The 25597-nt window shown below is 48.3% G+C and overlaps 11 protein-coding genes across 11 annotated transcripts; 5 read left to right on the plus strand and 6 right to left on the minus strand.

The window, feature by feature from the left end:
* The first annotated feature begins 114 nt into the window (after positions 1–114).
* Positions 115–983, plus strand: F5Y00DRAFT_229269 (PHF5-like protein). The gene is made up of 3 exons (XM_048006748.1): positions 115–330; positions 402–675; positions 741–983. The coding sequence occupies exons 1-3, from the start codon at positions 314–316 to the stop codon at positions 777–779; spliced, it is 330 nt and encodes a 109-aa protein (XP_047867719.1). The 5' UTR covers positions 115–313; the 3' UTR covers positions 780–983.
* On the minus strand, positions 984–2854 carry F5Y00DRAFT_229272 (uncharacterized protein). The gene is made up of 2 exons (XM_048006749.1): positions 2067–2854; positions 984–2018 (listed from the first exon to the last, which is right to left on the minus strand). Exons 1-2 carry the CDS (start codon positions 2555–2557, stop codon positions 1133–1135), a joined length of 1377 nt encoding a protein of 458 aa, XP_047867720.1. The 5' UTR covers positions 2558–2854; the 3' UTR covers positions 984–1132.
* Positions 2855–4121: 1267 nt separating this feature from the next.
* F5Y00DRAFT_274658 (CAF1-domain-containing protein) lies at positions 4122–6064 on the plus strand (the record flags this gene model as incomplete). The annotated part of the gene is made up of 6 exons (XM_048013400.1): positions 4122–4341; positions 4402–4739; positions 4789–4956; positions 5030–5078; positions 5128–5574; positions 5631–6064. 6 exons carry the CDS (start codon positions 4122–4124, stop codon positions 6062–6064), a joined length of 1656 nt encoding a protein of 551 aa, XP_047867721.1.
* A 427-nt stretch (positions 6065–6491) lies between these two features.
* F5Y00DRAFT_229273 (39S mitochondrial ribosomal protein L46-domain-containing protein) lies at positions 6492–8077 on the minus strand. Its single transcript, XM_048006750.1, has 3 exons — positions 7833–8077; positions 7070–7758; positions 6492–7005 (listed from the first exon to the last, which is right to left on the minus strand). Exons 1-3 carry the CDS (start codon positions 7879–7881, stop codon positions 6712–6714), a joined length of 1032 nt encoding a protein of 343 aa, XP_047867722.1. The 5' UTR covers positions 7882–8077; the 3' UTR covers positions 6492–6711.
* A 406-nt stretch (positions 8078–8483) lies between these two features.
* Positions 8484–10097, plus strand: F5Y00DRAFT_259283 (Abscisic acid G-protein coupled receptor-domain-containing protein; the record flags this gene model as incomplete). The annotated part of the gene is made up of 1 exon (XM_048010846.1): positions 8484–10097. One exon carries the CDS (start codon positions 8484–8486, stop codon positions 10095–10097), a length of 1614 nt encoding a protein of 537 aa, XP_047867723.1.
* Positions 10098–10432: 335 nt separating this feature from the next.
* Positions 10433–13703, minus strand: F5Y00DRAFT_259284 (uncharacterized protein; the record flags this gene model as incomplete). Its single annotated transcript, XM_048010847.1, has 4 exons — positions 10433–11963; positions 12020–12875; positions 12938–12993; positions 13045–13703. The coding sequence occupies 4 exons, from the start codon at positions 13701–13703 to the stop codon at positions 10433–10435; spliced, it is 3102 nt and encodes a 1033-aa protein (XP_047867724.1).
* Positions 13704–15146: 1443 nt separating this feature from the next.
* Positions 15147–16821, minus strand: F5Y00DRAFT_217421 (uncharacterized protein). Its single transcript, XM_048005594.1, has one exon. It carries the CDS (start codon positions 16439–16441, stop codon positions 15458–15460), a length of 984 nt encoding a protein of 327 aa, XP_047867725.1. The 5' UTR covers positions 16442–16821; the 3' UTR covers positions 15147–15457.
* Positions 16822–17293: 472 nt separating this feature from the next.
* On the minus strand, positions 17294–18658 carry F5Y00DRAFT_217433 (uncharacterized protein). The gene has a single exon (XM_048005595.1). The coding sequence runs from the start codon at positions 18266–18268 to the stop codon at positions 17474–17476; it is 795 nt and encodes a 264-aa protein (XP_047867726.1). The 5' UTR covers positions 18269–18658; the 3' UTR covers positions 17294–17473.
* Positions 18659–19689: 1031 nt separating this feature from the next.
* On the plus strand, positions 19690–21499 carry F5Y00DRAFT_229281 (kinase-like domain-containing protein). The gene is made up of 3 exons (XM_048006751.1): positions 19690–20138; positions 20208–20707; positions 20767–21499. The coding sequence occupies exons 1-3, from the start codon at positions 19911–19913 to the stop codon at positions 21167–21169; spliced, it is 1131 nt and encodes a 376-aa protein (XP_047867727.1). The 5' UTR covers positions 19690–19910; the 3' UTR covers positions 21170–21499.
* On the plus strand, positions 21479–23229 carry F5Y00DRAFT_229283 (uncharacterized protein). Its single transcript, XM_048006752.1, has 2 exons — positions 21479–21662; positions 21770–23229. The coding sequence occupies exons 1-2, from the start codon at positions 21550–21552 to the stop codon at positions 23115–23117; spliced, it is 1461 nt and encodes a 486-aa protein (XP_047867728.1). The 5' UTR covers positions 21479–21549; the 3' UTR covers positions 23118–23229.
* F5Y00DRAFT_229284 (mitochondrial carrier) lies at positions 23230–25213 on the minus strand. The gene is made up of 4 exons (XM_048006753.1): positions 24772–25213; positions 24636–24710; positions 23956–24557; positions 23230–23855 (listed from the first exon to the last, which is right to left on the minus strand). The coding sequence occupies exons 1-4, from the start codon at positions 24786–24788 to the stop codon at positions 23617–23619; spliced, it is 933 nt and encodes a 310-aa protein (XP_047867729.1). The 5' UTR covers positions 24789–25213; the 3' UTR covers positions 23230–23616.
* Positions 25214–25597: the final 384 nt, after the last annotated feature.

Consider the following 25597-nt stretch of genomic DNA (forward strand, 5'->3'; position numbering starts at 1 on the left):
TGTACCTAACGTATGCACGTCGGTACCACGCTATGCAATTGCGCATATAATGACCCATTTTATAACAATTCCCTTATGCAGGCTAGCAGGCAGGGAAAGCTCCAACCTCGTGCAGCTTCAATACACTAGTTGTTCGTACCAAAGAAATCGCCAGAAGCAAGAGTGGCAAGGCTGAGAAATTGCCCGGAAGGCTATTATTACATATTCTTCTTCTTCTTCTTATTGCATCAGCGACCCAATACCCTCCGTTCTGTCCATCTACAATTTTCTCTTCCCGATAATTCAACCATCGTAAGGCCTACGATCAGTCAAAATGTCGCGACATCATCCGTAAGTACCCCCCTTGCTTACACCTTGAGCTTTTTTACTCGCGATAAGCTGAAGCTAACCTCATCTTCCAGAGATCTCGTTATGTGCCGTAAGCAATCCGGCATCGCCATCGGCCGCCTCTGCGACAAGTGCGATGGCAAATGTCCTGTATGCGATTCTTACGTCCGCCCAACAACTCTCGTGCGTATTTGTGACGAATGTAGTTTCGGCAACTACCAAAATAAGTGCGTCGTGTGCGGCGGCGAGGGCATATCGGACGCGTTCTACTGCTTCGAATGTACGCGACTAGAGAAAGATAGAGACGGCTGCCCCAAGATTATAAATTTAGGCAGTTCACGTACAGATGTATGTTTCCATCTCTCCCACATGAGTCCTCATCGAATCTCGAATTATGCTAACACGTTTTACAGCTATTTTACCAAAAGAAAACAAATCGGACAGGGTACTAGCCTCCATGATGCCCGGGTCTGGGCTATGGTTCTTCGTGCCTCGAAAATTCGGAATTATTAGCGTATCTGACAGGTCAAAATCACTAATGTACACATACCTAACGTAGGAAAAGGAGTTACACTTCGGATCAGCATTCAGGGGTGGCGTTTAGAGGTTATGACAGTCTTCACATAGATGAAATTGACATTTAACTACCTACCTACCCAACATATTACCAATATAAATCAATCCTCATTAAAAACTTTGAAACGTATGCGACATACTTCGTTCAGGATACTATCCGGTATTCCCGAGTGATTATTACCTGCTAAAAGAGGATGATATACAGAAAGCCATATTATAAACCCATCAACTAAATGTAGCTCACCTTAACACCCATACCAGCCGTTGATCTCACCTTATTCCAGCCCGTACCAAGAATCTGCCGAACCCGCTCGCGAACACCTTTCCTACCAAACATAACAATTACACCAATGACAAAGGCCAACAGCCTCATAAGTAATACCGGGTTTGCTCTAAACGTAGCGCTCATCTGCTCGATGATGTTGCGAAGATTTGATAGAATCATTATAGCTCGAGCACTAAGGCTTGGACGCGCTACTGCAGCCTTCTTCTCCTTGGGGGCAGATGGCTTGGATGATTTGGATGACTTTGATAATACAGAGCCATTAGAACCGCTCCGAGCCTTATTTCTCACCCCTGAAGTACTTGGAGTGTTTTCGATACCATAGTCGACTTCAGTACCTTCTCGTTTGGCTCTCTCTTCGTTTATTCGACGTCGTTCTCTTGCTTCATTCTCCGCTCTCAATCTCCTAGCCTCTTCGATATCTTTTTGCAGTTGTTCCTCCTGCTTTTGCTTCTCTTCGCGTTCTTTCCGTTCTGATTCCTGTTGCTCTTCCTGTAAACTTTGAAGAGCCTGTAAGAAGGCATCCCTCCGCTCTTCGTCTAGTACTGCGCTAGAGCTAATAAACTCTCTGGCGTAGTCCCATTCATTATTACGTAACAAGACGTGGAGGGTGTACAGTTCGAGAATCTTAACCCTGGCGTTGAGATCCCGAGGAGTGTCAGCACCACTCTTAGAGTGGGACCTTCGACTCCGCGATGTTCTTCGCGGAGATCTAGTTGCCTCAAGCTGTTTAGATATATCAAGGTTCGGGGTGCTTGATGAGGCTAGATAATTCTCCAGCCGTTTCTGGTTGACTGCCTGTGATTTCGCATGTGCAAGCAGAAGAGTCGCCCTAGAAACTTGTCAATACCCGTTCCACATCGTGGAAGACCAAACTTACAGATTTATAACGACATCGGAATCTACCTCCCCTTCGACGCCATGATATCCGAACTGTACCACTTCTTCCCAAACATCGCTGTCCCGCACCTTCTTACATATAGTACGCCATTCCTGTGTACCAAAGGCATCTTTCCCTTCGTCGGCATCCAGTTCCAATATCGCATTGAGAATCGTCAGATAAAGACTCCATACCTTTATCCTTGTGGATCTCGAAGCTCGAGCAACGGGTGCCGGTTCAGTCAATCCATTTACGTTGGAACTTTCGGCGGATGGGGTGATCAAGGGTAGGACTGTTGACAAGGCTTCGGGAAGTCGACGCGTTAGGAATAATTGCGAAGCCTGTCGGTAGGTCTTGGAAATATTGTTCGACGATGGACGAGATGTTGTTGAGGATGTCAAGGACGATATCGAGTTCGATAGAACGTGGGATCCGAAGCTCTCGGACACTGACGGACTCAACGTTGCGGAATAAGAACCATCGAACGACATAGTTGCGAATACTATTTTAACCTAAGGTAGGCAATTCGGATAAGAGTCGGTTCAAACACTAACATACGCGACGATATGTAGGTCGTAGGATGCTAACAGCACAATTGACACTAATAAGAATAAGATAGCAAAATCAATAATGAAATCAATAGCTATGCCAACATGACATTAATGATTACAGTAGTGGTAGAGAAGCTTGCACATGCAGAAACAACACAAGCATGTGGGACCTGACGAGGTCGGAAAATGCTCGCAGTGATTGTCTGGTAGGTACGAAAGTATGCGGGAAGATTGCACTTGCTAAAGTCTGGTGTGATCATCGTATTTTGATGGTACCCTAGCCGACCTAGGTAGCTGGGTAGGTGCGCTGTGCCTCGGTATATCGGTCGTCGGCCGACGAATGCGAATAACGTTAGGCAAGCCCCACACGTTCTTCTACCACAACAGGTTAGGCCGAAATTAATTGATGAGCTAACACTCTAGCTTGGGTTGAGGTACCCAGGTACCTTTTTTCCGCTAAGTCAACCACCTTCAAACGTCCCTTAGAAGTAGAGTTGGTATGTAACTTGCACATATGCATATATCATTTCCGGAGTATAACACTTAGTTCAGGTTTACTATCTCAATCCTCAGTACTCAAACGTTGCGACAGTCTAGCCACTTCAGCTTTCTCATTGTCAACCTATTCAGCTTACATCAAGATGAACGATCAATCTAACTCGTAGACTTAAGGCTACAAGTTTAGCTAGCATTTTTGGTATTGGCCATGATAGACAAGAAAAGGGAAGAAATAATGATATCGAGGATCTGGACACAGGAAACCATAAACCAAGATAGTAGTCTTTCAGTGACCTAACTATTGCCAGCAGCCAAAGTTGTTACAGTTATTACTACTTAGGAAAACCGAACGGGGAGTACACATCTTGAGGAACATACCTACCTAGGTAGGTAGGTAGGTACGCGATAGAGGTCAGCCCGTACGTACCTAGGTACCTTACAGTAAACTCTGACCAGACGTGAATAGCCTCAAGTTCAATGTTTACTTGAGGTACCTCCTATACTTATTACTCATCTTTTTTTTCTCAAGGGATCCAAAATCAAACACAAAACAATGACTCTATGGGAATGAATCGTAGCTTCCTACCTGGTTTATTAACTAAGTAACTTATGAATCATTCCGGACGTTGCTGCCGTTAGAATCAACCGTGCGTAGTTTAGGTACCTGGGTAGTTTTACAAATATTTAGTGATTGCGTGTGACGATTGGCCATCTGTTACTCTAGTTCAAAGATACGTTGCCAGGTACCAACTCACAAACCATCCGTACCTTCCCTAAGAATATGTCTCTCGATCAGGAGACGTATAAAATCCTTACATGTACGTAGAATACCTGACGTGGTTATCATCTATCTGGTCGTAGCTTCATAACTAAAAGTATATAACATTTCGTATTCTACCGTAAAGATAAATTCTCTTCCACTTTTTCAATTTTCTGATTTAACATACAACAATTCATTGCTGCCGCTTCACCTTCAACGCTGGTCCAGTATATAACCATCAACACCATGGAGGTCAACAGGGGCAACTTTTTCTGGATGCTACCACCCATTCTACACGAAGCACAGAATGCTCGTTTTGTAGCAGTGGACGTTGAGATGAGTGGCATCGCTCTTATTCATGGCCTTAACAGTACCCAAGACTCATACGCCAAGATCAAAGAAGCGGCAGAACAATTTCAAGTACTACAAGTCGGGCTCACCTTCATTCGTTACAACGAAGAATTAGGTCGGTCCACAATACGTAACCAAGAAAATAACCTGTGTTATAGCTAACTCGTATAACCAGCCAAATATACGACGAGGACATTCACTTTCTCTGTTTCTCCCTTGTTTCCCAAATCTACATTCTTTGATAATCTCTCCAGACGTCTCGATAGAAAATTTACCGTCTCGGTGAGAGCGTACGATTTTCTACAACAGCACAATTTCAACCTCAACAAGGCTTTGGATACTGGAGCTCATTATCTCAACAGAGAGGAACAGAGAGTTGCAAAACAGTTCTGTCTGTCGAGAGATCCCAACAATGAACATGTTGACCCTTCGACACTGGACTACGAGACTGAAGAATTTTACAAGAGGACTAAGAAGCAAATCACGGAATTTGTTTCTGGAAGATTTCGACAGGTACGATGCCTCCCCCAGATTGATAGTCGTTAAGCTGATGACTTGTTAGGCCACGGAAACCACCATAAAAAACCCGTATGGAGATAGACTTAATGGACTACAGATCCGTTTAATACACCAAATCATTCGTGAAGAGTATCCTTCATATGCGGTAACTAGAAACGCGACATCGGGTACCGCTTCTATTGCTCTAATTGATGATGCTGCGAAAGCCAAGGTCCATAACCCCCTAAGTAATCCTATACGCAGTATCATCTCGAGTATCTGACTAACAGGCCATACTGGAATAGACCGAGTCACGAAAGACATTGAACCTGGCGGAGGTTAATAGATTATCTGGTTCGTATCCCTCTAAGACACATGTATTCTGAATCACTAATTTTCGTAGGACTTCAAATATTATTCGAGGCATTGTCAGGCGGATCCTTTGCTGATAGAATGAAACAAGAATACGTTTATCACCAAAGCGACGTCCCAGAACGCGCCAAAACGTGGAATGAACTCAACAAGACATTCGACTTTAAAAAATGCGAGGCCAGCCTGAAGAGAAATAGACCGATCCTGGTTGGCCATAACTTATTCATGGACCTTGCCTATATATATCAAACGTTTTTTGAGCCTCTACCCGCCAACGTTGACGACTTCCTCATTGAGACAAACAAACTCTTCCCACGAATCGCGGATACAAAATTCATGTATGCACGAGGTAGACATATGATGGAGCCGGATCGAGCTTTGGAAAGGATCCACCATTTCTACGCGCGAAATCCAATTCCTGTACTCGGCCTAGAATCAGGCAGCAACTTGCCAGGTCCTCATCATGCCGGATCTGATAGTAAGTCCCTTTTAAACATTTTTACATTGCTAGAATACCGTATCTTACCTCGTCAGGTTGTATGACCGCCAGTCTATTCGTAAAACAGACCTACACTCTGTTCAGAGCCAAGAGACACTTGGTCCCACTCGAGACAGAGTTCTACGCACCGAAGAAACGGGTAGAAAAGGCTGAAGAGGACGAAGAGAACGAAAAGGAGCCGACAAACTCTACTATGAATTCGTGGCCCGAGACAAGCGCCATCAATCTCCTTGATCAGGACGACGACCAAATGTTGAGAAATTTAAAAAGATGGAACATCCTCGACGAGGCAATGCCATCAGCCAAGGAGAGACCTACGCAGAGTGAGCCTATGTCAACATCGGGCGAAACATACTCGGAGAAGGAAACACACATGATACCCCTCTGGACACATGACTTCTGGAGAGCCTATGGCAACAAGTGCTCCGTCCCTGGGGCAGGCTATCTCTCTTTTGAGCCAGTCCCTTAGGGATACTATTGCCTCTGACAAGCCGAGGCGAGGACAGGCGACCGCAAATTACCTATTTACGCGAGCAACAGACGATGCGATAAACATAATTGCCGGACCAATAACCTAACGGATTCGCGTACTAAGACGTTGGCATGGGCCTTGGTTTGTCACGAGGTGGATACAGAAAACGCGGGAATAGCTTCACTGTTACTTACGTAAGGGGCAACAAACCTAAGCTACGGAAACTGGTGGTTAAACGCTAGGTACTGAAGGCAGCTAATATTCTAGATATCTAGGTAGATGACTCATCTAGAATTCTGACGTTTCGGTTGCAATTCTAGTATGGTAAATTAGGTAGATTCGAGATAGCCATGGGGGACTTGCCATAGAGAATATGCGAATAAACTTGAGATTTCATAAAAGAAAGGAGATTGATTTGCTATTTGGTGATTGAACGAGATGGCCGTGGTTGGACATAAACGTAATACACCGACCGAACACCCGGGCACGAGAAGAAATAAATTGCGTTGGAAGTCGGTACGTAGGTATGTACTAGAAATGTACGGGGACGATTGGTTTCCACGTAAGGTACAATATATTAGTACACTGTCTTTACATTGACGGTCGTAGACTACAGAGGCTTCGTATCGTGATATCTACCCGTTCTACCGATCCGCCATCATATTCCTTACGGAGTGGAAGTACTTCTCTGGTAGCTTCTCTTTTAACTCCTCCTTTGTGAGCCAGTTGAAATCTTGTAGTCCCAACTTGTTGCCCTTCAGGTCCGCCTGGCCGGCCATGATCCTGCCCTTTAGGAAGAATACCTTCTCGCCCCTCTGCTTGAGGGACGTGTCTTCGTTGAACTCGGGTTGTGTAACTAGATGGGCAACAGGCACGCGGCCCACTAGCCAGGTGTTCATGTTGACACCCGCCGCAGACGCCAAGGCTCTTGCCGCGGTCTGTGGGTATGGTTAGCATGAATAGGCTCGCTATAGTATGCATAGTTGCTTATATGAGACGAACCTCGTGTAAATGCTCATCCGTCGGCACATCCTCTGACGGGAACTGCCATTTCCCATCACTGCCCTGAACAAGCAAGTAGAGGGTCCGGTCCAGCTTGCGGTCCAGTCGCCTCACGTCATTCGTCTTATCAGCCTCCGTGATCCTTGGCATCGGTTGTTCGACGGGTAGGACCTCATCCGGATCAGCTTTCTCGCCATCCTCAGTTACCCGGTTTTCGGCATCCTTAAGCAGGATCTCTCGTATCCTCTCCTCACTGCTCAATGTGCTCCCTACCAACAACTCGTCGTTCCACGCGTTGCGACCTTGGGCATAGTATCTACCCAGCTCCTTCGCCGCTATCCGGCCCCGCTCTTCGAATTTGATTCGCCAATCGAGGTCGGCCGCCGTGTCCTTCTTGAAGAAGAGGGTGTGCCGGAAAGGCAAGACTAATCGCTCGTTCAATCGTTTCTGGTAGAAGTAGAAAGCGTTCTCGAAGGGAGTGAGAGCGCGGGTTAGTAGAGGTGCTCGGGTTAGGATGATGCCGGATTTTATGCGGTATTCTGCCTTGCGGGACGCTGTGAAGGGTGGATGTGGTTGTGATTCCGTCGGCTTAAGATGGTGAGCTTCAGCTGCCGCGGCGGCCTCGGCATTGGCAGAGTACGATCGGAATTGAGCATTCCTGCAGTTGGCGCATATGCTGAATTGTCCTTCTAGTAGTTTTTTAGCATCAAGTATCAAGTGGCATGAATGTGCGATTTTTGGGATTCTGCGGAAGCCGACTTACTTCGCAATAAAGCGGCGGCGGCATTGCCACCTCTACTTGAAGCAGCCATAATCAGGGGCAGCGATTGCAGTACCTCTCCCAGCGTCAATGGCAGAGGTTCTGCAGTTACTGACGATTATTTTCAGTGTCGCGCGACTACTTGGAGATATGTATCCGACTTTTTTTCATGGACCCCTGTTTCGTTTGACTTAGACTTGCGCCTCGTATTTCAAGCCACACTCTGGAGAGCCCCTCGAGTACGTACCTACCTGGCTGAAACCATATAAAATAGGTGCCTGCAATGTGGGGAGTCGGGACGTGCACGGATGCATCGGAGATCCATTCCTTAGTAGGTAGCCGCGTGGCTGGATGGAAAGTGGGGGCTTATGTTCAAGGGCAGTCGTCATCTGTCTGGGGGAATCCCAACGTCTTGTGACTTTTGTTCAAGTTTCAACTCCCATTTGTGAAAGTTTCTTTAATCATGTTATCTTTTCCTCCATCCTCGATCCGTGTCTACACCCACCTCGAATGCACTTCCTACTCGTCGATAAGTACCTAATTAATCTATACTTTGTTCTACGAGCTAGAATGCTATCATAGAACAGTCATTCGTAATCATCGTCGTCAAGACTATTTCCAATGGGACTCTTCAGCTGCTCAGACGATGCATGTATGGCCCCGAGCCTTGTCGCACCCTCGGCGGCGTCAATGACATTTTCGTTAGCACCTTTTGTGATAACATTCGTGGCCGTCTCTATTCTGGTCTCTCAAAAGATATTTCCCTATCTGGCCCGTGTCCAAAATTCTCGCGACGGCGAAGACCATTTCCTCCCTTCCGATGCGCCCCCATCACTCCAGCAAGCGCATGCCGAGCATGGCTCTAAATCTCTTCGAAGGCGAATAGCGGAAGCCGCTTTTTCTACGACGGTTGGGTTGGCGGTTGTGTTGGGCGAATTGATCTTATGCGAGATCTCTGAATTGATTAATCCTTACGCCCGAGCGTTGGCTCTGCGAGTCACCGTTCCCACTCTCTTGTTCCTCCTCGTCGTACTCATACCATTCCTCGAACTCCAGTCTCTTGTAGCTGGCTCGGGATGGTCGTTTCAACGCACTTCTAAAGGTCGAATACCTCGGGCTGCTTGGATACTTCAATTTGCTATGTTTAGCGTCTGGCTATGCGCGTTCTGGTCGTTAGGAAATCTCGTACCAGTAGGAAGTGAGGCAGTGCGCCCGAGCGCTAAGATGGAGAAGGCCCGGGCCGAGCCCGCGATTTCGGGCAGTTTAGCACGTGCCTGTCTTGAGCGAATTGGAGTCATCGGCATTTCACTTATGGCATTATTATCTGGATTCGCCTCGGTTTCTTCACCGTGGCACACATTTGGCAGCCGTGCAAGACGCCCCGTGACGGACGCCGACGTCTCCCGTAAACAAGCGGGTCTTGATGCTACGAATGAGATGCTCATAACTAAACGACACCGTTTGCAGAGCCTACTGCGTAAGGCAGCTGAGAACCCATCGGCTGAGAAGCGTGGGTTCGTCACTAAGGTTATCGGTTCTATCCGCGGAGGCGGTGATGCAGCAGAAATCCGCACGTTACGTCTCGAGATCGCGGGCTTGGAAGCTATGGAAGCAAATTTATCGTCCTCTCTCTCTATGCTTCGCTCTCGGCAGGCCAATTCAGCTCGTGCTGCAACTTTCTCCGGGAAATTACTTTCGATGCCTACTTATGTGTTCAGCGTATACTGCGTTTATCGTATCATAGCGACTACCCTGACTACTCTGCGGCGGCTGTATTATCCCACCGCCTCGTTTTCCTCTTCAGATCCCATTAATCGATTCCTGGGCCTCTTAGCGAAACATTGGGACCCGAAACTTGATCAGATTGCATGGGCTAGACAGATATCGTTCTTACTATCCGGCGTCATCCTCGCCGCGAGCGCCAACAGCGCACTCCAAACATTCCATCTCTTCGCCAAATGGACTCCTGGACTCTTATACCAGGCCCAAGCCAACTTAGCTCTGTTGATTGGGCAGATCAGCGCTATATACGTGATCTCTGCCGCTCTACTCTTACGAAGTAATCTTCCCAAAGAGGTAGGCAGCGCCGTCGGTGACGCGCTTGAAAGTGCCTTGGAGCCGGGTTTCGTGGATAGATGGTTTGAGGGTTGGTTCCTTCTAGCAAGCGTAGCAACAGCCGGAGGAATCTGGCTAGGTGGAAAGATTGGCGAATGGAGTGAGGAATGGGATGATATCGGCATGGAAGAGATGGGTCAGAAACAATCATAATGATATCACACACCTTTATTAATTCACATAATTTTTCAGCACCCACATGTGGCCGAATATGCCACTGCGCCAGACAAGTGATAACCGCTTTCAACAATATCCTCCCCCTATATTTTGTTCAACACGAGCGTATGCTTCGCTGGGAAAGAGCAGCACAATTCAATGGTAGAAGATATGAATCATATTTCCTCCTTACGCTATCTACATCGTCTTAACCACTTCCCATCCCACTGTTCACCTATTTTAGCTTATACCAGGCTTATTCAGCCTATGCAAATTTTGTTATCCGTCGTAGAAGGGAAACTGATTTTGAGTACACGACGGCCGCTGCGGTACTAGGATGGCCCATCTCTATCTGGACTATCTGAGACATCGATCACATCGGGCTCACATTCTGCTCCATACTGAATTAACAGCTGTTCTATCCGCTTCTTGGCCTTGCTATTTAGGCCTTCCGATCCATCGTTGTCTCGTCCTGGCGGCGTTCTACGACAGATCTCAAGAGGATGCAAGCGGTGCCAATCCTCATGCTTTTTAAGCCCATATGGATGCTCTCCGTTGGGATCCCCTATTAAATTGGCATCACGGGCCTCAATAAGCAGACTCTGGACCCAGCTTTCTTCGAGGTGGTGTACCGCAAATTGAAGAGGTGTATATAAATAGCCGGGTGGGTTGGGATCCGCGCCTGCCTCGAGGAGCATCTTCAAGAGCTGGCTGGTAACAGATCCATCACTTTCGAGTTCCCCGAGACCGTAGGGATGTTCAAGGGCCGTAAATATGATGTCGGGCTCATGAGTAAAATTCGCCCCAGCATCAATGAAGAGCTCCAAGAACTCCGGACGTTTCCACGATACACACATTTGGAGAAGTGTAACCGGCTCCCCCTTTTCGAACGTGCGTGGAATGTCCGTATTATCCGGCGGGTTGATACTGAATTTATTCGTCCAGACGGCATGCTTTGCTTCGGGTGATAAGATCTGGAAATTGGGGTCCTTGAGGTATTTTTGCGCAAATTCCGGCCAATTGAGTAAGACGAGGCTTGCCAAAATACCTGTTTCTTGTCGGAACCCCCTATTAGGAGCTGCCTGAGGCTGTTGTCCCGGTGACGGTTCGTCGAGAGCACTCAGCTTTGCCCACCGTGGAAAATGCCTACGAAGATTTACATTTGTAATAGCTTTGGTGTGTGGTCTACCAGGGATCAAGCACTGCACGACTGATTCCCATACGCCATGATTCTTGATAAGCAGGTTTTGCCGGGCTCCTCTCATGGCCCATTCACTCATTTCCAAACAGTATTCCTCATAGCGAGTGGGAGCTCGCGAGTTTTGAGGACGATTTCTCCCCCATTGCAGCAAACCATTAAACACGACTTGCGTCTCTAGCACGCGGATACTCATATCCGACAGAGCAAATTCGCCGGCCGGTCTTGGTTCCCCATCCTTTTTTGATTTCGCAAAGAGGAACTCCCTGACGGTATAATGAGCGACGGCAACTTTCTGAAGGGGAATATTATCATCTTCACGCCTGAACTTGGTTGGATACCTTTTTCTCAAGTTGGTTACCTTGATTAGACAGCCGAGAATTTCTTTTAATGTCTCGATAGTATACATGTGCATGGCGCCATGTAGAACATTGTGGAGCGATGCCTGCACTAATACGTCGGCGCTCTTGGCCTTGAAGGTGTTGCTGCATATTAATGCTAGAGCCGTGCGAGCGAATGCGTGCTGTTCCGGCCGTATGCTTTGGAGTATTCTCTCGTACGTGTCAAACAGCGTTTCTGGCAAATCATCCAGTGCTTTCGACACCTTGTCTGCGTCCATATAGATACGTTCGAGGATATCGATCTGGCATGCAACCCATCGGAACCTAGGAAAGGGTTAACTACCTAAACTCTCTTGAAAAGATGGCCATTGGGTCCTCACATTCCTCTAGCATTTCTTGCCAGCTTTTTCTCTATCTGCGCCCTAAAATCTGGCGACCACATTCTGAACTTAGCGTTTCGTTCAAACTGTTTCTCGACGTACTTCTGGATCGCTCGCATAACATCGCTATTCGACATCGTGATAGACGTATAAGGCATAAAGGCACTGTTCAAGACATCTGAATCACGGGCCGTGCTTGGAAGTTGAAGCTGTGACCTGGTCGCAGCCTGAGCCATCGCATCTCCAATATCTTCCTCTTCACGGCTCGTCATCAATATCGAGACGTTCTCATAAGTTATATCCGTGCCCATTGCGATCAGCACATCAAGCAACCTCTTCCGTGGTTTTTTGCTCTCGTCCACGGCATCGACGATCAGATACACCCGACGGCCTTCACTCTTGAACTTTCTAGATAAGGCTGCGAAGCAGTTCATAAGGCCTTCGATGGTGAAACCTTGGGATTGACTGAGCTTATCTAATTCCTGGGGGATAAAGCGATCAATCTGTCGGCTCAAGTCTCCTACTATCCAACGCAGGAAGTTGATTGTCTCATCCTGGTTTCGTTCGTTGTGACAATAGTAGTATGAATATCCTGTCGCTCGACAATGGACCGCAATACTGTCGATGAGAAACGAGGCCAAAACCGTCTTTCCGGCGCCGGGGATGCCGTAGATCCATATGAACCGGCGGTAGCCGTTGGGCTCATATGAGCCTCCGTTGAGCCATTGCTTCCAGCCGCGAGAGGTGGTTATCCATTCGCACGTCTCGTCTTCCTGCTTATCGTGTTGTTCACGATGGAATTCATACATGTCAATTCTAGGGCATAGCCAAGCCAGGACTGCTCTCTTTTCGTTATCTATTTCCCCTCCAGTCTTAGCCGGCGCACACATTTTGGAATAACTCGGGGATTTACCTTACCGTTCAGATTGGCCTCGATATCCTTTATGGAGTGGGCGATAGAGTGGAGGTTGATGCTATCAGAAGAAGTCAGCTAGCACGCTACAAACCACCACAGCTTGACTCACGCATTATCGGTCTGCACCGCCAAACCCAGCTGGGTTTTCTGCCTCTCGAGCTGCTTTAGCAATTCCTCTGCCTTTCCCTTCTGGAACAGTGGCCATTTGAACCGTGTCGAAAGATCTATTATCGGGCGCCTACGGGGCGACCGTGTTGGTGTTCCAGGAACGTTTGGGTTCATGTTGAAGTTGTGTGGCTCGTTCTGTGCGAGATGGTGCTCGGAACTGATCTGGGCTTGCATTAAAGACTGCAGATGGTCCACATCAGAGTTGTCATTATGCTGATGGCGAGACGGTGTGGGTGTTGCTCTTCCATGTCCAAATCTATGAAAAGAAACCTGCTTTTTCCGTGGTGTCTTCCTGTTGGGGAGCTCTTCGTCGTCCGACTCTGTTTCTACTTCCGGTGACACCAACAACTGAAGCTCGTTCAACAATCCCCTGCATTGGCTTAGGGAATCTGAAAGCCCTGTTTTCTGGGTAGACGCTCCATTATCACCTAGAGTCATGTACAGAGTCTCCAGGGTAGTCTTTAGAGCATTGACCTCTAAATGGATATTCATAATTAGCCTAGGGGCGTCCTTGACCTGTCTCCCGTACTCCACAAAGCTTTTAGCGACCTTAGCAGTCAACCTGATAACATCAGGGATGGAGATTATGGAATCAGCCATATTGCCGGTTGATGTTCTATCAAGGGCTATGATAAAAGATAGCTATGATGGTAATGAGGAACGGATGAAAACGATACCGCAGCCTAACTGGCCAGGGACTAGGAATATATGGCCCTAAGACACGATGCGTGTGTGCTACTAAGCATTGCTAAGGAAACAAATGGCTTGGAAACGAAAGGAACTGAAATCTGCCATATTAGTCACTACCCAACAACGGATTGCGTATTTGAACACAATCGCGGAAGCATAGAAAACTATACTATCGAATACCTATAGGAAGGCGGTTTACCTACCTAACGGCAGCAAATCCTGAACTCACCAGGGCGACATCCATATAACGTTAAGTTACTACAGGATACTGATATCGATTGCTTCTCGGACCAGAGCACATCAACGCTTAGTATTCCAATCGTTACCTCAGTTCTTAAGTACACCTGACGAATACCCAGGTGGCTGCTTCTATTTCTATACCAATCAACCTATAGAAGTTATTAGGCGGGCAAAGAGTATTACTCCTTTATAACCCCAAATAGCAACAGGATCAAACTATTGACTCATACTTATGCTATTCAACCCCCCTGAAGCTTGCAAACTATGATAATACAACCAAACAATCAACTAATTAATGCTTAATATCAATCTAATATAATATAGTTATAATATAATTATGATGAATAATAATATATTTACATATTTAGCAATTTTATCCATTTCCTGCAGTTGGTGTTATTTTTGAGGTGAGCAATTATGGCCTATACATGAAATGGTCTTACGATGACATTATTATTATCAGACTATTTCTTTCTTACCAAGGCATATACCAGTCGATATTCACCTTATCCTAAGGAAAGTGTGTAATCCACACACCTAGGTACGTTTCTTCATCTAATGATTAACTAATAAAATAACCTATAACAGGTAGCTACTCGTTACCAGAAACATACATATCTCGAACTCCAAGCGTTACGACTGAGCTAATAGCCCCTATTATTACTACCTACCCACCCAACTTTATGCTAGTAGAAATTAAAAGTATAAAACTTTTGCGGATAGGGGTAAGGATGGATGGGCTGAATATATTGGCATTGGGGAAAAGGGGGCGATTAGTTGGAAAAGAGGGAGTGGTCAAGTTTATCTAACATGATAGGTATATTCAACGAGATAATAAATGCTTATTTTCCTACCTACCTAGGAGATAGTTAGAGTATTCGATGAAGGTCATCGATACCCGGAGATCTTAGTCAAAACAACCAGAGTAAACCTCGAGTCATACACCCCCCCTCTTTACTTAATGCTTCTTATTCTGAAGCTTGCTGTCCCAAGGCTACCTTCCTAAGTTAGAGGTACTTGAATAGCCCATCCTCATAGGAGAATCTAAGTTATACAATAATTAGCGTTTCAGACGAAAAGACTACTTGAGCACTTAGTTAGAGTAAAATACAGTTTCAGTTTTCATTTTCTTGTATTATATGTATTTGGACCTACACACGCTATAACATCTTTCATAGATCAATCGACATCGAGAGCAGACGAAAAGCCCATTAAATCCCAATACACGCTTAAGTCATTCATTCCCCTTGCTTTATTTTTTTCATCGCAACGTCCTCGCCGTCATACCCCCTAGAGTCGTCTCCCCGCGCAATGGAAATAAAGAGAAACTAACGATAGCAATATCGCCCTCCCATATAACCTACACTGCCACCCGAGCCTCCTTATATATAAACCAGCTCCTTTTCGCGTGGGTGGAGGGCCATCTACTCAGCGGCAGTCCTCCTCCACAAATCCCTCATCTGTATAACCCCCGGCACACAAGCCAGCGCTCCCACCGCCGTCTCACCCAGAAGCCCCGTCTCGGAGCTCCAGTGGAGTGTAAGCGGGGCCCAAGCGAGGTTGCGCAGGAGGGTCTTGCGCCAGGTAGCAGCCCACTCGGTCTCCTCGGCCTGGACCTCTGACGCCGTCTTCCCATCGGCGAACTTCTCGGCGCGAGTCCGCTGCCCGCGCTTGCGGTTCTCGTATAGCAGACGCCCGACCTCGGCGCCCACGAACGCGGCCCAGAACCGCGCGCTCCAGAGCGAAGCACGGCGTTGCGTAGCGGGGGCCCAGCCCAGGACGCCCTTGGAGGAGAGATATGCGCCGTTCTCGAGGGCCTGGAAGATGATGCAGGTGGACAGCTGGAACCAGGAGATGGCCGTCTCGAGCTTATCCGTCTTTTTCTCAGCCTCCTTCTCCACCTCGCCTTCCTTCTTCTTAGCCACGAGGCGGCGGAGCCAGAAGTACATATTCAGCAGACCCCACAACCTCATAAAAGTCCGAGCGTCGGACACCATGGCGCTAAGAGCGCGCAACCGCTTAGCGAAGATCAGAGCGAGGGCAGCCCCGCGCCCCGGCAGCGCTTTGGCGGTGAATACCAGGGTGGCGGAGGGGGGCAGACTGGCCGCGAGAGCGAGGAGCTGCTGGGCGCTGCGCTGGATGGCGGGGCGGGTCAAGTGTTCGAGGATGGAGGCGGCGAAGCGCGAGGAGTAGCATAGGAACAGCAGCGTGGTATCGATGCCCGAGGGCGTCTGCAAGCACCGCTGGAGATGGGCCAGAAAAGCATCGATGTTCGAGGGTGCCGCTGTGATGACTTCTTTAATTGGGAAGGGCTTGGGCTTCGCGACGGGAAGCGGGATGGCGGATGGTACGGGATCGCCCGAGGGCAGGTCCGCGGTCGCGGATGTGGTGATTTCGGTAGCGCTCATGGTTGTTGCTGTTGTCGTTATTGTTGTTGTGGTGGTGTTTAGATGGACTTCTTGGCTGGATAGACCATGTAATAACGTTTGAATACGCGGTAATGAGAGCTATGTTACCACAAGTAAATTGACGATGACTAACTAACCTATACGTTATGTATAATGTGTACGTTTAGTCGTACGTGGGACTCAACGTGAGGTTTAATAACAATGACCAGCGTAGTTAAAAGACGGCAACGAAGAATGAATGGTAGGTTAAGTAAGCAACAAAAAAAAAGCAGCAACGAACAAAGAGCAGAGCTACTATGATTGCGTCTGTAGTACAACAGCAGGTGCTGTAGTGGGTTACAAGACGCCGGCGCCGGTGGTTATTATTTAAAGCGTAGTTCGCACCTTCTCTCTCCTTACCTCGGCACTCCGGTTCGGGGAGTTCTAACGCCAGGTACATACACTAACATGCGCCTAACCAATGTGCTAACCAATGCTAACCAATGCTAGCCAATCGAGGTTTAGCCAGATTGGCAGAATTCTACCGCCCTCATTTTACATTTTACCGACATCATTGTGCAATGCAACCTGTACAGGCTCATAACTCATAATTCATACCTAGGTGCAAAACATATAGTAAAGCGTCAAGTAACTGCTCAAATCTTAATTTGTTATAGCGTTTCTCATTTCTAGCCTTCTAATAGTCCTTAATTTATCTTAATTTCTACTATGTAGTGTACAAAAAGTCACCAAGCTTAATCTTATAAGCCACTCAGTCAGCAGGGACATCTCCTATAACAAAACTTCAACGTCGAATTTCGAATTTCGAAATACCCTCCATCCCAATAGACTACTCCCAGCCGCGGATAACCCATACCGTTTTTCCAACACTTCACCCCCAAGTCATAATGGCTCATGGTATCGCTATCCCCAGTACCCCATCCCTAGCACTCCGTGATTTGGTATCATTTGTCCTATCGCTCCCATCCCCTTTAAACATTACAAATACTCTTACATACTCGGATATACATTCTAAGGCTTTACGTTAAACCACTACCGTAGCATTAACATGGCAGCACATATTGCAACCAGTAAGGCTTCCTTGCCATATCCTGGTGATAAAACCGTACCCAAGCCTTGTTGTGCAGGCAAAGGATCGAATGGCGTACCGCCGAGAAAGGGTGTTGGAGCACCATCGTCGGACGACGTCGATTGTATCGCCTCACTCGGTGCAGTAGGCTGTGCCGTGTTCTGTGCTGATGTAGTGTCGGTAGGCGAGTCGGTAGCCGTGGTCGTTGGTGATGATGTTTCTTGATCCGTTGTAGATTGAGTTGTTGTAGATTGGTCACTAGTGCTGGTGCTGGTACTTGTACTAGTGCTTGACGTCGTGGAAGATGTCTTTTTGGTAGTGCGGCTTGTGCTCGTCGGGAAACTTGTCGGCGCCGTGACAATTGTTGAGAATTCCCCTTTGGTCGATGATGGGTGTACGGTCGTAGTGACCGTCGTCGGTTCCTGACCAGGGCAGAGGGTATCGACTAAATCACCCGACAGCACAATCCCGAGCAATGACTTGTGGCTGATATTAAGATCCCCGCAAGCGTCTTGTATAAGATCCTGCACCTGCTGGACTCCCTTCACACAACTCGTCGAACATTGACTTCCACCTGTGAAATCCTTAACGTTGCAGCCCTCTATTTCCGTCTGATAGGCACGAATGCAGCTTTTCGGTATACTGTTCGATATAATAAGCTGGAACTGAGATAAGTTGACAGCCGATGAGGTCGAGACTATAGCCAGCAGTGCTGCGAGATCTAAGACTCGTCGCGACCGTTGCCGACGATGCGCCATCTTCGGAGTAGGGTCCTTTCGCGATACTCCGGTGTCTTCGCAGTAGAGCGCTATCAACCAAAATGACAGAGCCAAAGAAAATTGAGGAAATCGGATATTCTCCGAGAATATAGCTTGATAGCATATAAGGTGGCTTGACGTTTTAGCCAAACAACGTGAATAACGTGAGGTCGGCACAGTCGGATCTGGCTAGATCGAACAAGCAGACACGCCGAAACGCGAGTTGTATCAGGAGGCTACAAATGACGGAAGACCTCTCAGTACGGCGCGAGACGCAGATTTGTGAGAGGGTCGAGCAATAGGCCCAAGGCGGATAGGGGTGCAGAATGATAGGAGCAGCCACTCGACGCCAATTATATGCAAAAGATAACAAACAGAAATGAAGTATTAAGCCACCGATGCAGTCGATGCAGTCAATGCGAAACAAGCACTCAAAAATGCTATGTTGATTGAAGGTTGAAGAAAACGAAGCGCAGCTTCTCTATTTTTGGCACGTCGTGTTCGCGACAATATTAAGCCAAAGCCAAAGCCAAAGTCAGAGCCATAGTCATAGCCATAGTAACGGTAGCAATAGCTTCTCCCTTACAGAAGGTAGACAAGGTTGGTGAAAAAGACGGCAGATGGGAAGAAACACTTTATGAGAAACAAAGATCAATTTTACAAGTCCTGGGCTATTGCCTATTTCAGATTCAGCTTACCATTTGGATCATTGGGTCATTGGGTCATTACTACGTACCTACTATGTACCTAACATAGTGTATGGCCATTCGATCCCCGGCCACGCGAGATTTCCTTACTAGTCAGCTAGTGTAGGTAGGTAGTTCCCACGCTCCCACGAGCTAAACCCCTGGGCTAATCGCAAGCGACCAACCAATCTGACCTATCGATCGGAACGAACCCCTCGTAGCTATTGCCTTATAAGGTGTTCTATCTACTATCATAGGCTCTTGCGGGTTGTCGAGGTAGGCCAATGGAAAAGGGGAAATGATGTCAAGGAGAGCAAACGAAACAAGTGCGTGTTTGAGATGCCGACTAACTAATCCCTGTCTCATCTCTGATTGGTTTGATTGGTGGGAAGAGCTTTTCGCTCTTACTAAAAGGTTATACGGTGGTACCTGACCAATAGCTGCCCGGAATTGGGGTAGATATATAATATACTTGGGTACTTGATTGTCAAATCCTGTCTTTCGTCATATTGAAGCTCATAGCCTTTTCTATTTCTTAAGAAATAGAGTTAAACATTTGATAGGCGAGAGCGATGGGGGTTGAAGTTTATATTACATGCAACTAGTTACATACAATTACGTAGATCCCGCGAATCAAGATTGCTCGTATTCCTCGCTTTCTATCACTGCATTAGACTTGAGTCATTGGCCGAAGCGACTTAGTCCAATCATAGATAGCTTCACTAATCCGTACGGCTTAGGACTGATGAGGTATGAAAATGAAAAGAGTCAAGTTTTTGCTTGTTTAACTAAACTATATATATATCAATCTGAACTTGTCTCCCATCAACAATATCCTTGAGAGAGATATATATATGTTGCGCAGTTGATCTTGGTCATCTATTCGGCTGAAGCTATTACCTTCTTATAATCGAACTAATGTAACTCGCCCGCAAAAGAATTCCGTACATCCAAACATGAGCTCGGCAAGCCGTGAGGAGATCACATCCAAAGTCCTCGAGAGTCTTAAAGGAACACCCTATGAAGCATCGTCGCTCGATGTACTATCAGGGGGAACTGCTAACTTCATATACCGCGCATCATTAATACAGCCGCTTGAGGATGGTACGCAACAAGTTGCCGTTAAGCATTCCGAGGATTACATTGCGACCTCACCGGGCTTTAAGTTGACTCTATCTCGTTGCGTATGTTGTGCCTACTAAATAAACCTTTAACCTTAGATATTTGCAATAGTCAACACTGACTCTTGGTAGCGCATCGAAGAAGAATGTCTCAAAGCATTATCGGCCTTTCCTATCGTCGGCAGGGCCGATGAGAATGATCCTTATAATTTCATCGTTAGGACACCCAGGCTCTACCATTTCGACGAGACGAACAACACCCAAGTTCAGGAATATCTACAGAACGGCATTGATTTAAAAATGCATACCTTGACAGTTGTATCCGGTGCTGATCTAGAGACGACAAAACACCAAAGTCTTCAGCTTGGCAAGGCATTGGGCAGATGGCTTAAAGGCTTCCACAACTGGGCGGCGCAACAGCCCGAGCTGCGACAGGCGGTGGCCGCAAATAAGGAGTTGCAGCAGTTGAAGCACACAATTAATTTCTCGTGGCTTCTAGATCGAGCCAAGCAGTTTCCAAATGTCCTCGGAAGCGCTGAAGATATATTCGAAGAGGTAGGGAAGATGGCCGCGGCAGAGCTAGAGGACGACAATCAGCTCCAGGTTATCCATGGAGACTTCTGGACAGGAAAGTAAGTGCTATAGGCCCATTCATTTCCTGTGGCCAGTTCACTGATAGATACCTCATCAGCATTCTTCTTCCCAAGGCCCAAATCCAGGAGGGAGCGGACGTGCCAATGTTTGTGATTGACTGGGAGATGTCACAGATAGGAAAGCCTAACCTCGACGTCGGTCAAATGCTCGCAGAACTGTACGAGTTGAAGCTATACAAGGATAAGCCAGCCGGTCTGTTCATGGCTCAGGGATTTGTGGAGGGCTATGGCCCAGTAAGCGAAGACTTTGCTTTCCGCACGGCGATCCAAGTCGGCGCTCACCTGGTCTCCTTTGGGATGGTAGTCCCGGGCTGGGGGTCGGCGGAGCAGGTGGAGGAATGCGGACGCCTCGGAAGAGATATGATAACCCGCGCGTGGGAGAAGGACCGCCAGTGGTTTGAAGAGAGCGACTTCGGCTGGCTGTTTAGTACGACTAGATGAGCGGTGATAGTAAACTGTAATACCAAGTCAATTCTCTAAGGAAGGGAAGAAACAAAGTTATAGATTTTTATAGGTTTGAATCTAATTATATAATAGTTAAAAGAAGAACGGGTTCCTGAAAATATTAGGTACGTTGTTTAGTAAAGCACGTCTATGCGCTTGGTGTCCATACGCAAATCGGATATCAGGGGTAGGTATCAGGGGCAATGCATAGCTCAAGAAACACGGGCCCACGTGACTCCCGCGAAAGAATTATTCATGAGTCAAATTCAAACCCATAACTTAAACCTACCAAAGACTAAATTATCTTTTCATCCTCGATAAACTCCCGTCTCCACCCCAAACCAGAAATCTTCATCGGAGGGGTAGAATAGAATAGAATGACGACAGCGGCATCAACCCCGGCCGAGACGGCGGGGTCTTCTCGGCCGTGCAACCGGTGCAAGGACCACGAGGGCACCATCGACTTGCGGGGTGCCGAGACCGTGTGCAAGTAGGTGAAGATACTTATATAATATTACGTCTAGCTATTTATTATTATTTACTTATATATATAAATTATAAATTAAAAAAACCATCGTACATACTAACGTCGCCTAGGACCTGCTTCGCATACTACGTCTCCAGCAAAGCCATCAAGCGCCTCGAGGCCCTGCAGCGCGAAACCGCCGCGCCTAGGCCATCTAATAATAAGGTAGGCCCTACTACTAGGCGGCCGCAGCAGCGGTATCTGGTCGGCTTGTCGTGCGGGCCGTCGTCGACGGCGCTGCTGCACGTGTTGACGGAGAATGTGCGGCAGCAGCGCGCTAGGGGGCAGAAGACGTCGCGGTTCGAGTACGTTGCCGTGCATGTCGTCGACGACACTACTATTCCTTCTTCTTCTTCGACTGTAAGGGGGGGACGAAGGGATGGGGATGGGGATGGTGAAGGTAATAGGGAGGGAGATGAAGATGAAGACCCTTACATCGCCGCCTTCCGCACCCGCTTCCCAGACGCAAACCTGCAAACCGTGCCCCTGAGCTCCGCGCTCGATTTACCCTCCATCGACTGGACCTCTCTACCTACCCCTACTCCCACCCCTCAAGACTCCTCCCCCTCCCCCTCCCACCGCCTCTCCCAAATCCTCCAATCCCTCCCCTCCACAACCTCCCGCGCCGACATCCACCGCCTCCTAGTCCGGCACGTCCTCCTCGCCACCTCCCTTGCCCAAAGCTGCGACGCCCTCCTCCTCGGCCACAGCACCACCTCCCTCGCCGAGCTGACCCTTTCCGAGACCGCCAAAGGCCGCGGATTCGCCTTACCATGGCTTGTCAACGACGGCGCCGTACCCGTCCCTTCCAGCCTGAACCACGGGTTCCCCGCGGGCTTCCCCAGCGACGCCACCAATAACAACAACAACAACAACATCGCTTCCACCAACGGCATCCCCACCCAGACCGCCCGACACCTCCCCATCTACAGCCCGCTGCGCGAGCTGTTCCGCAAGGAACTCGTGCTGTATATCTCGCAGGCCTCGCCGCCGCTTATCGGGCTTCTACCGCCTGTCGAAGCGGCCAAGATTAGCAGTGCTGCTACCAACGGGAGCGGGGGTGTAGGTGTAGGCGGTGCGGTAGTTTCGCACCGGGACCTGAGCATCGACGACGTGCTGGGGCGGTACTTCGGCGAAGTCGAAGCCAGCTACCCTTCTGTCGTGGCGAACGTCGTGCGTACGACGGGGAAATTGCTGCGGCGGCCTGTGGATGCCGATCACGATCATCATGACTACGAGGGAAACATCACAAGTAGTAATGCTACTAACTGCGGCCTCTGCGGCGCACCGGTCGACGAGCTAGGCGACGAGCGGTGGCGGGGTGAAATTGGCGACGACGACGACGACGACGGGAACGGGGATAGAGCAGGGACTAGACGGAAGCTATGCTACGGATGCCAACGGTCTATACGCCAATAGCAGATAGCTACCTAGCTTACCTCTATGTATTTCCGGGACTTCCCTACCTCCCTTCACCTTGACAACCAATACGAAAAACCGGCGACTGAAGTCTGTGAATAACAAAAATATTTCTATCTTCTAAACACTCCGGTTCTCGTGAAAAAAATACTAGTAGCAAATCTAATGAACATGTAGTAAGTAAATCTAACGGACATGCTTGTCCCAGCTACAGCGCTATCCCATATCTAACTCGCCGACCCTACCCGGAGAGAGAAAAGATGGCGCCTGAATATAGGCCACAAGTATAACTAACCCACCTACCCCCATCTCTCTATGATGAAACGCGGTGGTACCTGAATACCGTGAATACATAAATACCATATACCGGATATCTCCGCTCTATTTAGACAATGTCTTCCCTAACCGACACCATGTTCAAGCTGGCTTTGCCCCCTTACTCGACTTCCTTTCCCCTGTCGTCCCCGGTCACGTTACGTCGTCTAGCCTTAGACCCCGTTCAGGCCTTTCCTAACGTCGGAGCAGGCAATATCTTGATCTCAAGTTTGCGTATCAGCTTATTCGTCTGCTCGGCTAGCGACAATGTTAATATAGTATGAGGTAGGATGCGTGTCAAGTGTGGCAGGAAGCCCTTATATATAGCGAAGAAGCCCTCGGTGCGGATCGTCTTGCCTAGGCAGTCGAATACGCCCTTGTACAGGTTGCCGTTTTGGTTGTACAGTCGCGACATAATCGTATCTTGTTGGGTCATCTTATGTTAGCATGCGTCTGTCTGGTCTACCCGATGGATCATCTCAAAAAAAAAATGATATGGGATGGGATGGGATTGGGGACTTACCAGGTGGGTGCATAAAGCAGCACACGACAAACCCGGACACCGTACTGCTGGCCAGGTGCAGCGGCGCGCCCTCCTCCATGCCCAGGTGTCTGACGAGCCGCCTCTTGGCGAAGAAATACGTAGGCAGCTGGACGGAGCTGCCGAAACCCGTGCGGATCATAGCGGCGCCGACGCCGCGGTACAAGCCGCCGAAGCCCTCGGCGCGGTATATCTGGCTGAGGCCGTCGATGGCGTTGCGGTAGTTGTGCTGGGTGCCGACGGGTAGGAAGGGCGAGTAGCTCTGGAGCCGCGTCTTGACGAGGAAAAATGGACTGCCGGCGGCCGCGCCGATGATGCCCGAGGCGGCGCCGCAGAACATATTAATCCCTAGGTTCTGCGCTGCGCCGTCGCGCAACAATAGCGAGGCCAGCCGGATCCGCATGGGATCGTAGAAACCCAATCGGCACCCGTTTAGGAGAACTTGGTAAACGTAAGCGCAGCCAATGCCGCGGTATATGCCGCGTATGCCCTCGTTCCGCACGATAACGCCGACGCCGTGGAAGGGCCCGCGGTAGTGGTGCGGCTGGTGGCCCTTGGTCTGGAGCTCGCCTTGGAGCTGCATTCTATTCCCTGTTAGTTGCGTCCCGCCTCCCTAGAAACCCTTTGTGTTGTTTGGACGAGGGGACAATGGGCATGCGTACCGAATCTTAACCGTCTCGAAGGGATGCGTGGCCGTGACGGCACCACAGGCGGCGATACCGCCCGCTATGAAAGCCCTACAGCTCGGATTAGCTTGTGAGGCTCCGAGCAATAATACAATATTGCCTAGCATCGTACCCAGCAGTAGTCGCCATGGCGTCGTTCCGAGCGGCCTGCTCAACCAACCACCGAGCGGTTGTTCTTTGGGACTCTGTCGTCGCCCTTCCAAGTAACGTCAGCTCCCAAACTGAGCGCAACCAGAATATAAAGTTCTGATCTCCGACGTCAATTCGCTTTTCGGCGTTAGCGGGAAAACACGAGTATAGTGCCTGTGCCTGCAGAAGAAGCTGAAAAGAGAAGAAGATCAAAATCAAAAAAAGCAAAAATGTAGATCATAAATCCATTTTTAGTCGGTGAGGCTTATTATTCTTCTCTTTGAGACCGGGCTAACAATGAATCCATTGATGACAAAAATAGGTAGATACCTAACTACAAATCTAAGTAAAGAAATGCGTACATGGGTACAATGGATGTAGAATTGGACCCTCCGAAATTCACGCCTTGTCTCCGAGCTCGCAAATCCTAAAATTGCAAATTGCAGCTAATTCTTTAAGCTCTCATTAGCAGATAGCGGATAGATACGGCAGGATGTAATGCTTGTATTGTACCTTTTCCCCACTCTGCACGGAATACTTGGCCTGATTAATAAGCTTATAGGGCTGGGGAAAAGGGCAACTGCATATATACCGTAGGTAGTAGGTACATGTAGTCTCGCATCACCTTCTCCAAATATGAGTGAGTATAATCTAAAGTTACAGATGCCAAAGTATAAGGCAGCCTAAAATCTCAATTCGCTATTGTGACTTTGCGACCAATTCATAATAATAGTATTATGCCGTCACAAGATACCTATATCCGACTCCCATAGCCATGGCTGATGTCCCTCCCCCCAGGTTCAACCTTG

Source organism: Daldinia vernicosa, assembly GCF_022497035.1.
Source record: "Daldinia vernicosa strain CBS 139.73 unplaced genomic scaffold F5Y00scaffold_9, whole genome shotgun sequence".
Classification (NCBI taxonomy): Eukaryota; Fungi; Ascomycota; class Sordariomycetes; order Xylariales; family Hypoxylaceae; genus Daldinia; species Daldinia vernicosa.

Coding starts and splice junctions, on each gene's coding strand:
- F5Y00DRAFT_229284 (XM_048006753.1), bottom strand. Junction 24,558..24,635: donor TTCGAGACGGTTAAGATTCG/GTACGCATGCCC, acceptor AACAGGGAATAG/AATGCAGCTCCAAGGCGAGC. Junction 23,856..23,955: donor CTGCTTTATGCACCCACCTG/GTAAGTCCCCAA, acceptor TGACCCAACAAG/ATACGATTATGTCGCGACTG.
- F5Y00DRAFT_229272 (XM_048006749.1), bottom strand. CDS start 2,557: ATGTCGTTCGATGGTTCTTATTCCGCAACGTTGAGTCCGTCAGTGTCC. Junction 2,019..2,066: donor TCCGATGTCGTTATAAATCT/GTAAGTTTGGTC, acceptor ACAAGTTTCTAG/GGCGACTCTTCTGCTTGCAC.
- F5Y00DRAFT_217433 (XM_048005595.1), bottom strand. CDS start 18,268: ATGGCGCATCGTCGGCAACGGTCGCGACGAGTCTTAGATCTCGCAGCA.
- F5Y00DRAFT_229269 (XM_048006748.1), top strand. Junction 676..740: donor TAGGCAGTTCACGTACAGAT/GTATGTTTCCAT, acceptor CACGTTTTACAG/CTATTTTACCAAAAGAAAAC.
- F5Y00DRAFT_229273 (XM_048006750.1), bottom strand. CDS start 7,881: ATGGCTGCTTCAAGTAGAGGTGGCAATGCCGCCGCCGCTTTATTGCGA. Junction 7,759..7,832: donor CGCCGCCGCTTTATTGCGAA/GTAAGTCGGCTT, acceptor AAAAACTACTAG/AAGGACAATTCAGCATATGC. Junction 7,006..7,069: donor CGGATGAGCATTTACACGAG/GTTCGTCTCATA, acceptor CCATACCCACAG/ACCGCGGCAAGAGCCTTGGC.
- F5Y00DRAFT_217421 (XM_048005594.1), bottom strand. CDS start 16,441: ATGAGCGCTACCGAAATCACCACATCCGCGACCGCGGACCTGCCCTCG.
- F5Y00DRAFT_229281 (XM_048006751.1), top strand. CDS start 19,911: ATGAGCTCGGCAAGCCGTGAGGAGATCACATCCAAAGTCCTCGAGAGT. Junction 20,139..20,207: donor AGTTGACTCTATCTCGTTGC/GTATGTTGTGCC, acceptor GACTCTTGGTAG/CGCATCGAAGAAGAATGTCT. Junction 20,708..20,766: donor GGAGACTTCTGGACAGGAAA/GTAAGTGCTATA, acceptor ATACCTCATCAG/CATTCTTCTTCCCAAGGCCC.
- F5Y00DRAFT_229283 (XM_048006752.1), top strand. CDS start 21,550: ATGACGACAGCGGCATCAACCCCGGCCGAGACGGCGGGGTCTTCTCGG. Junction 21,663..21,769: donor GGTGCCGAGACCGTGTGCAA/GTAGGTGAAGAT, acceptor AACGTCGCCTAG/GACCTGCTTCGCATACTACG.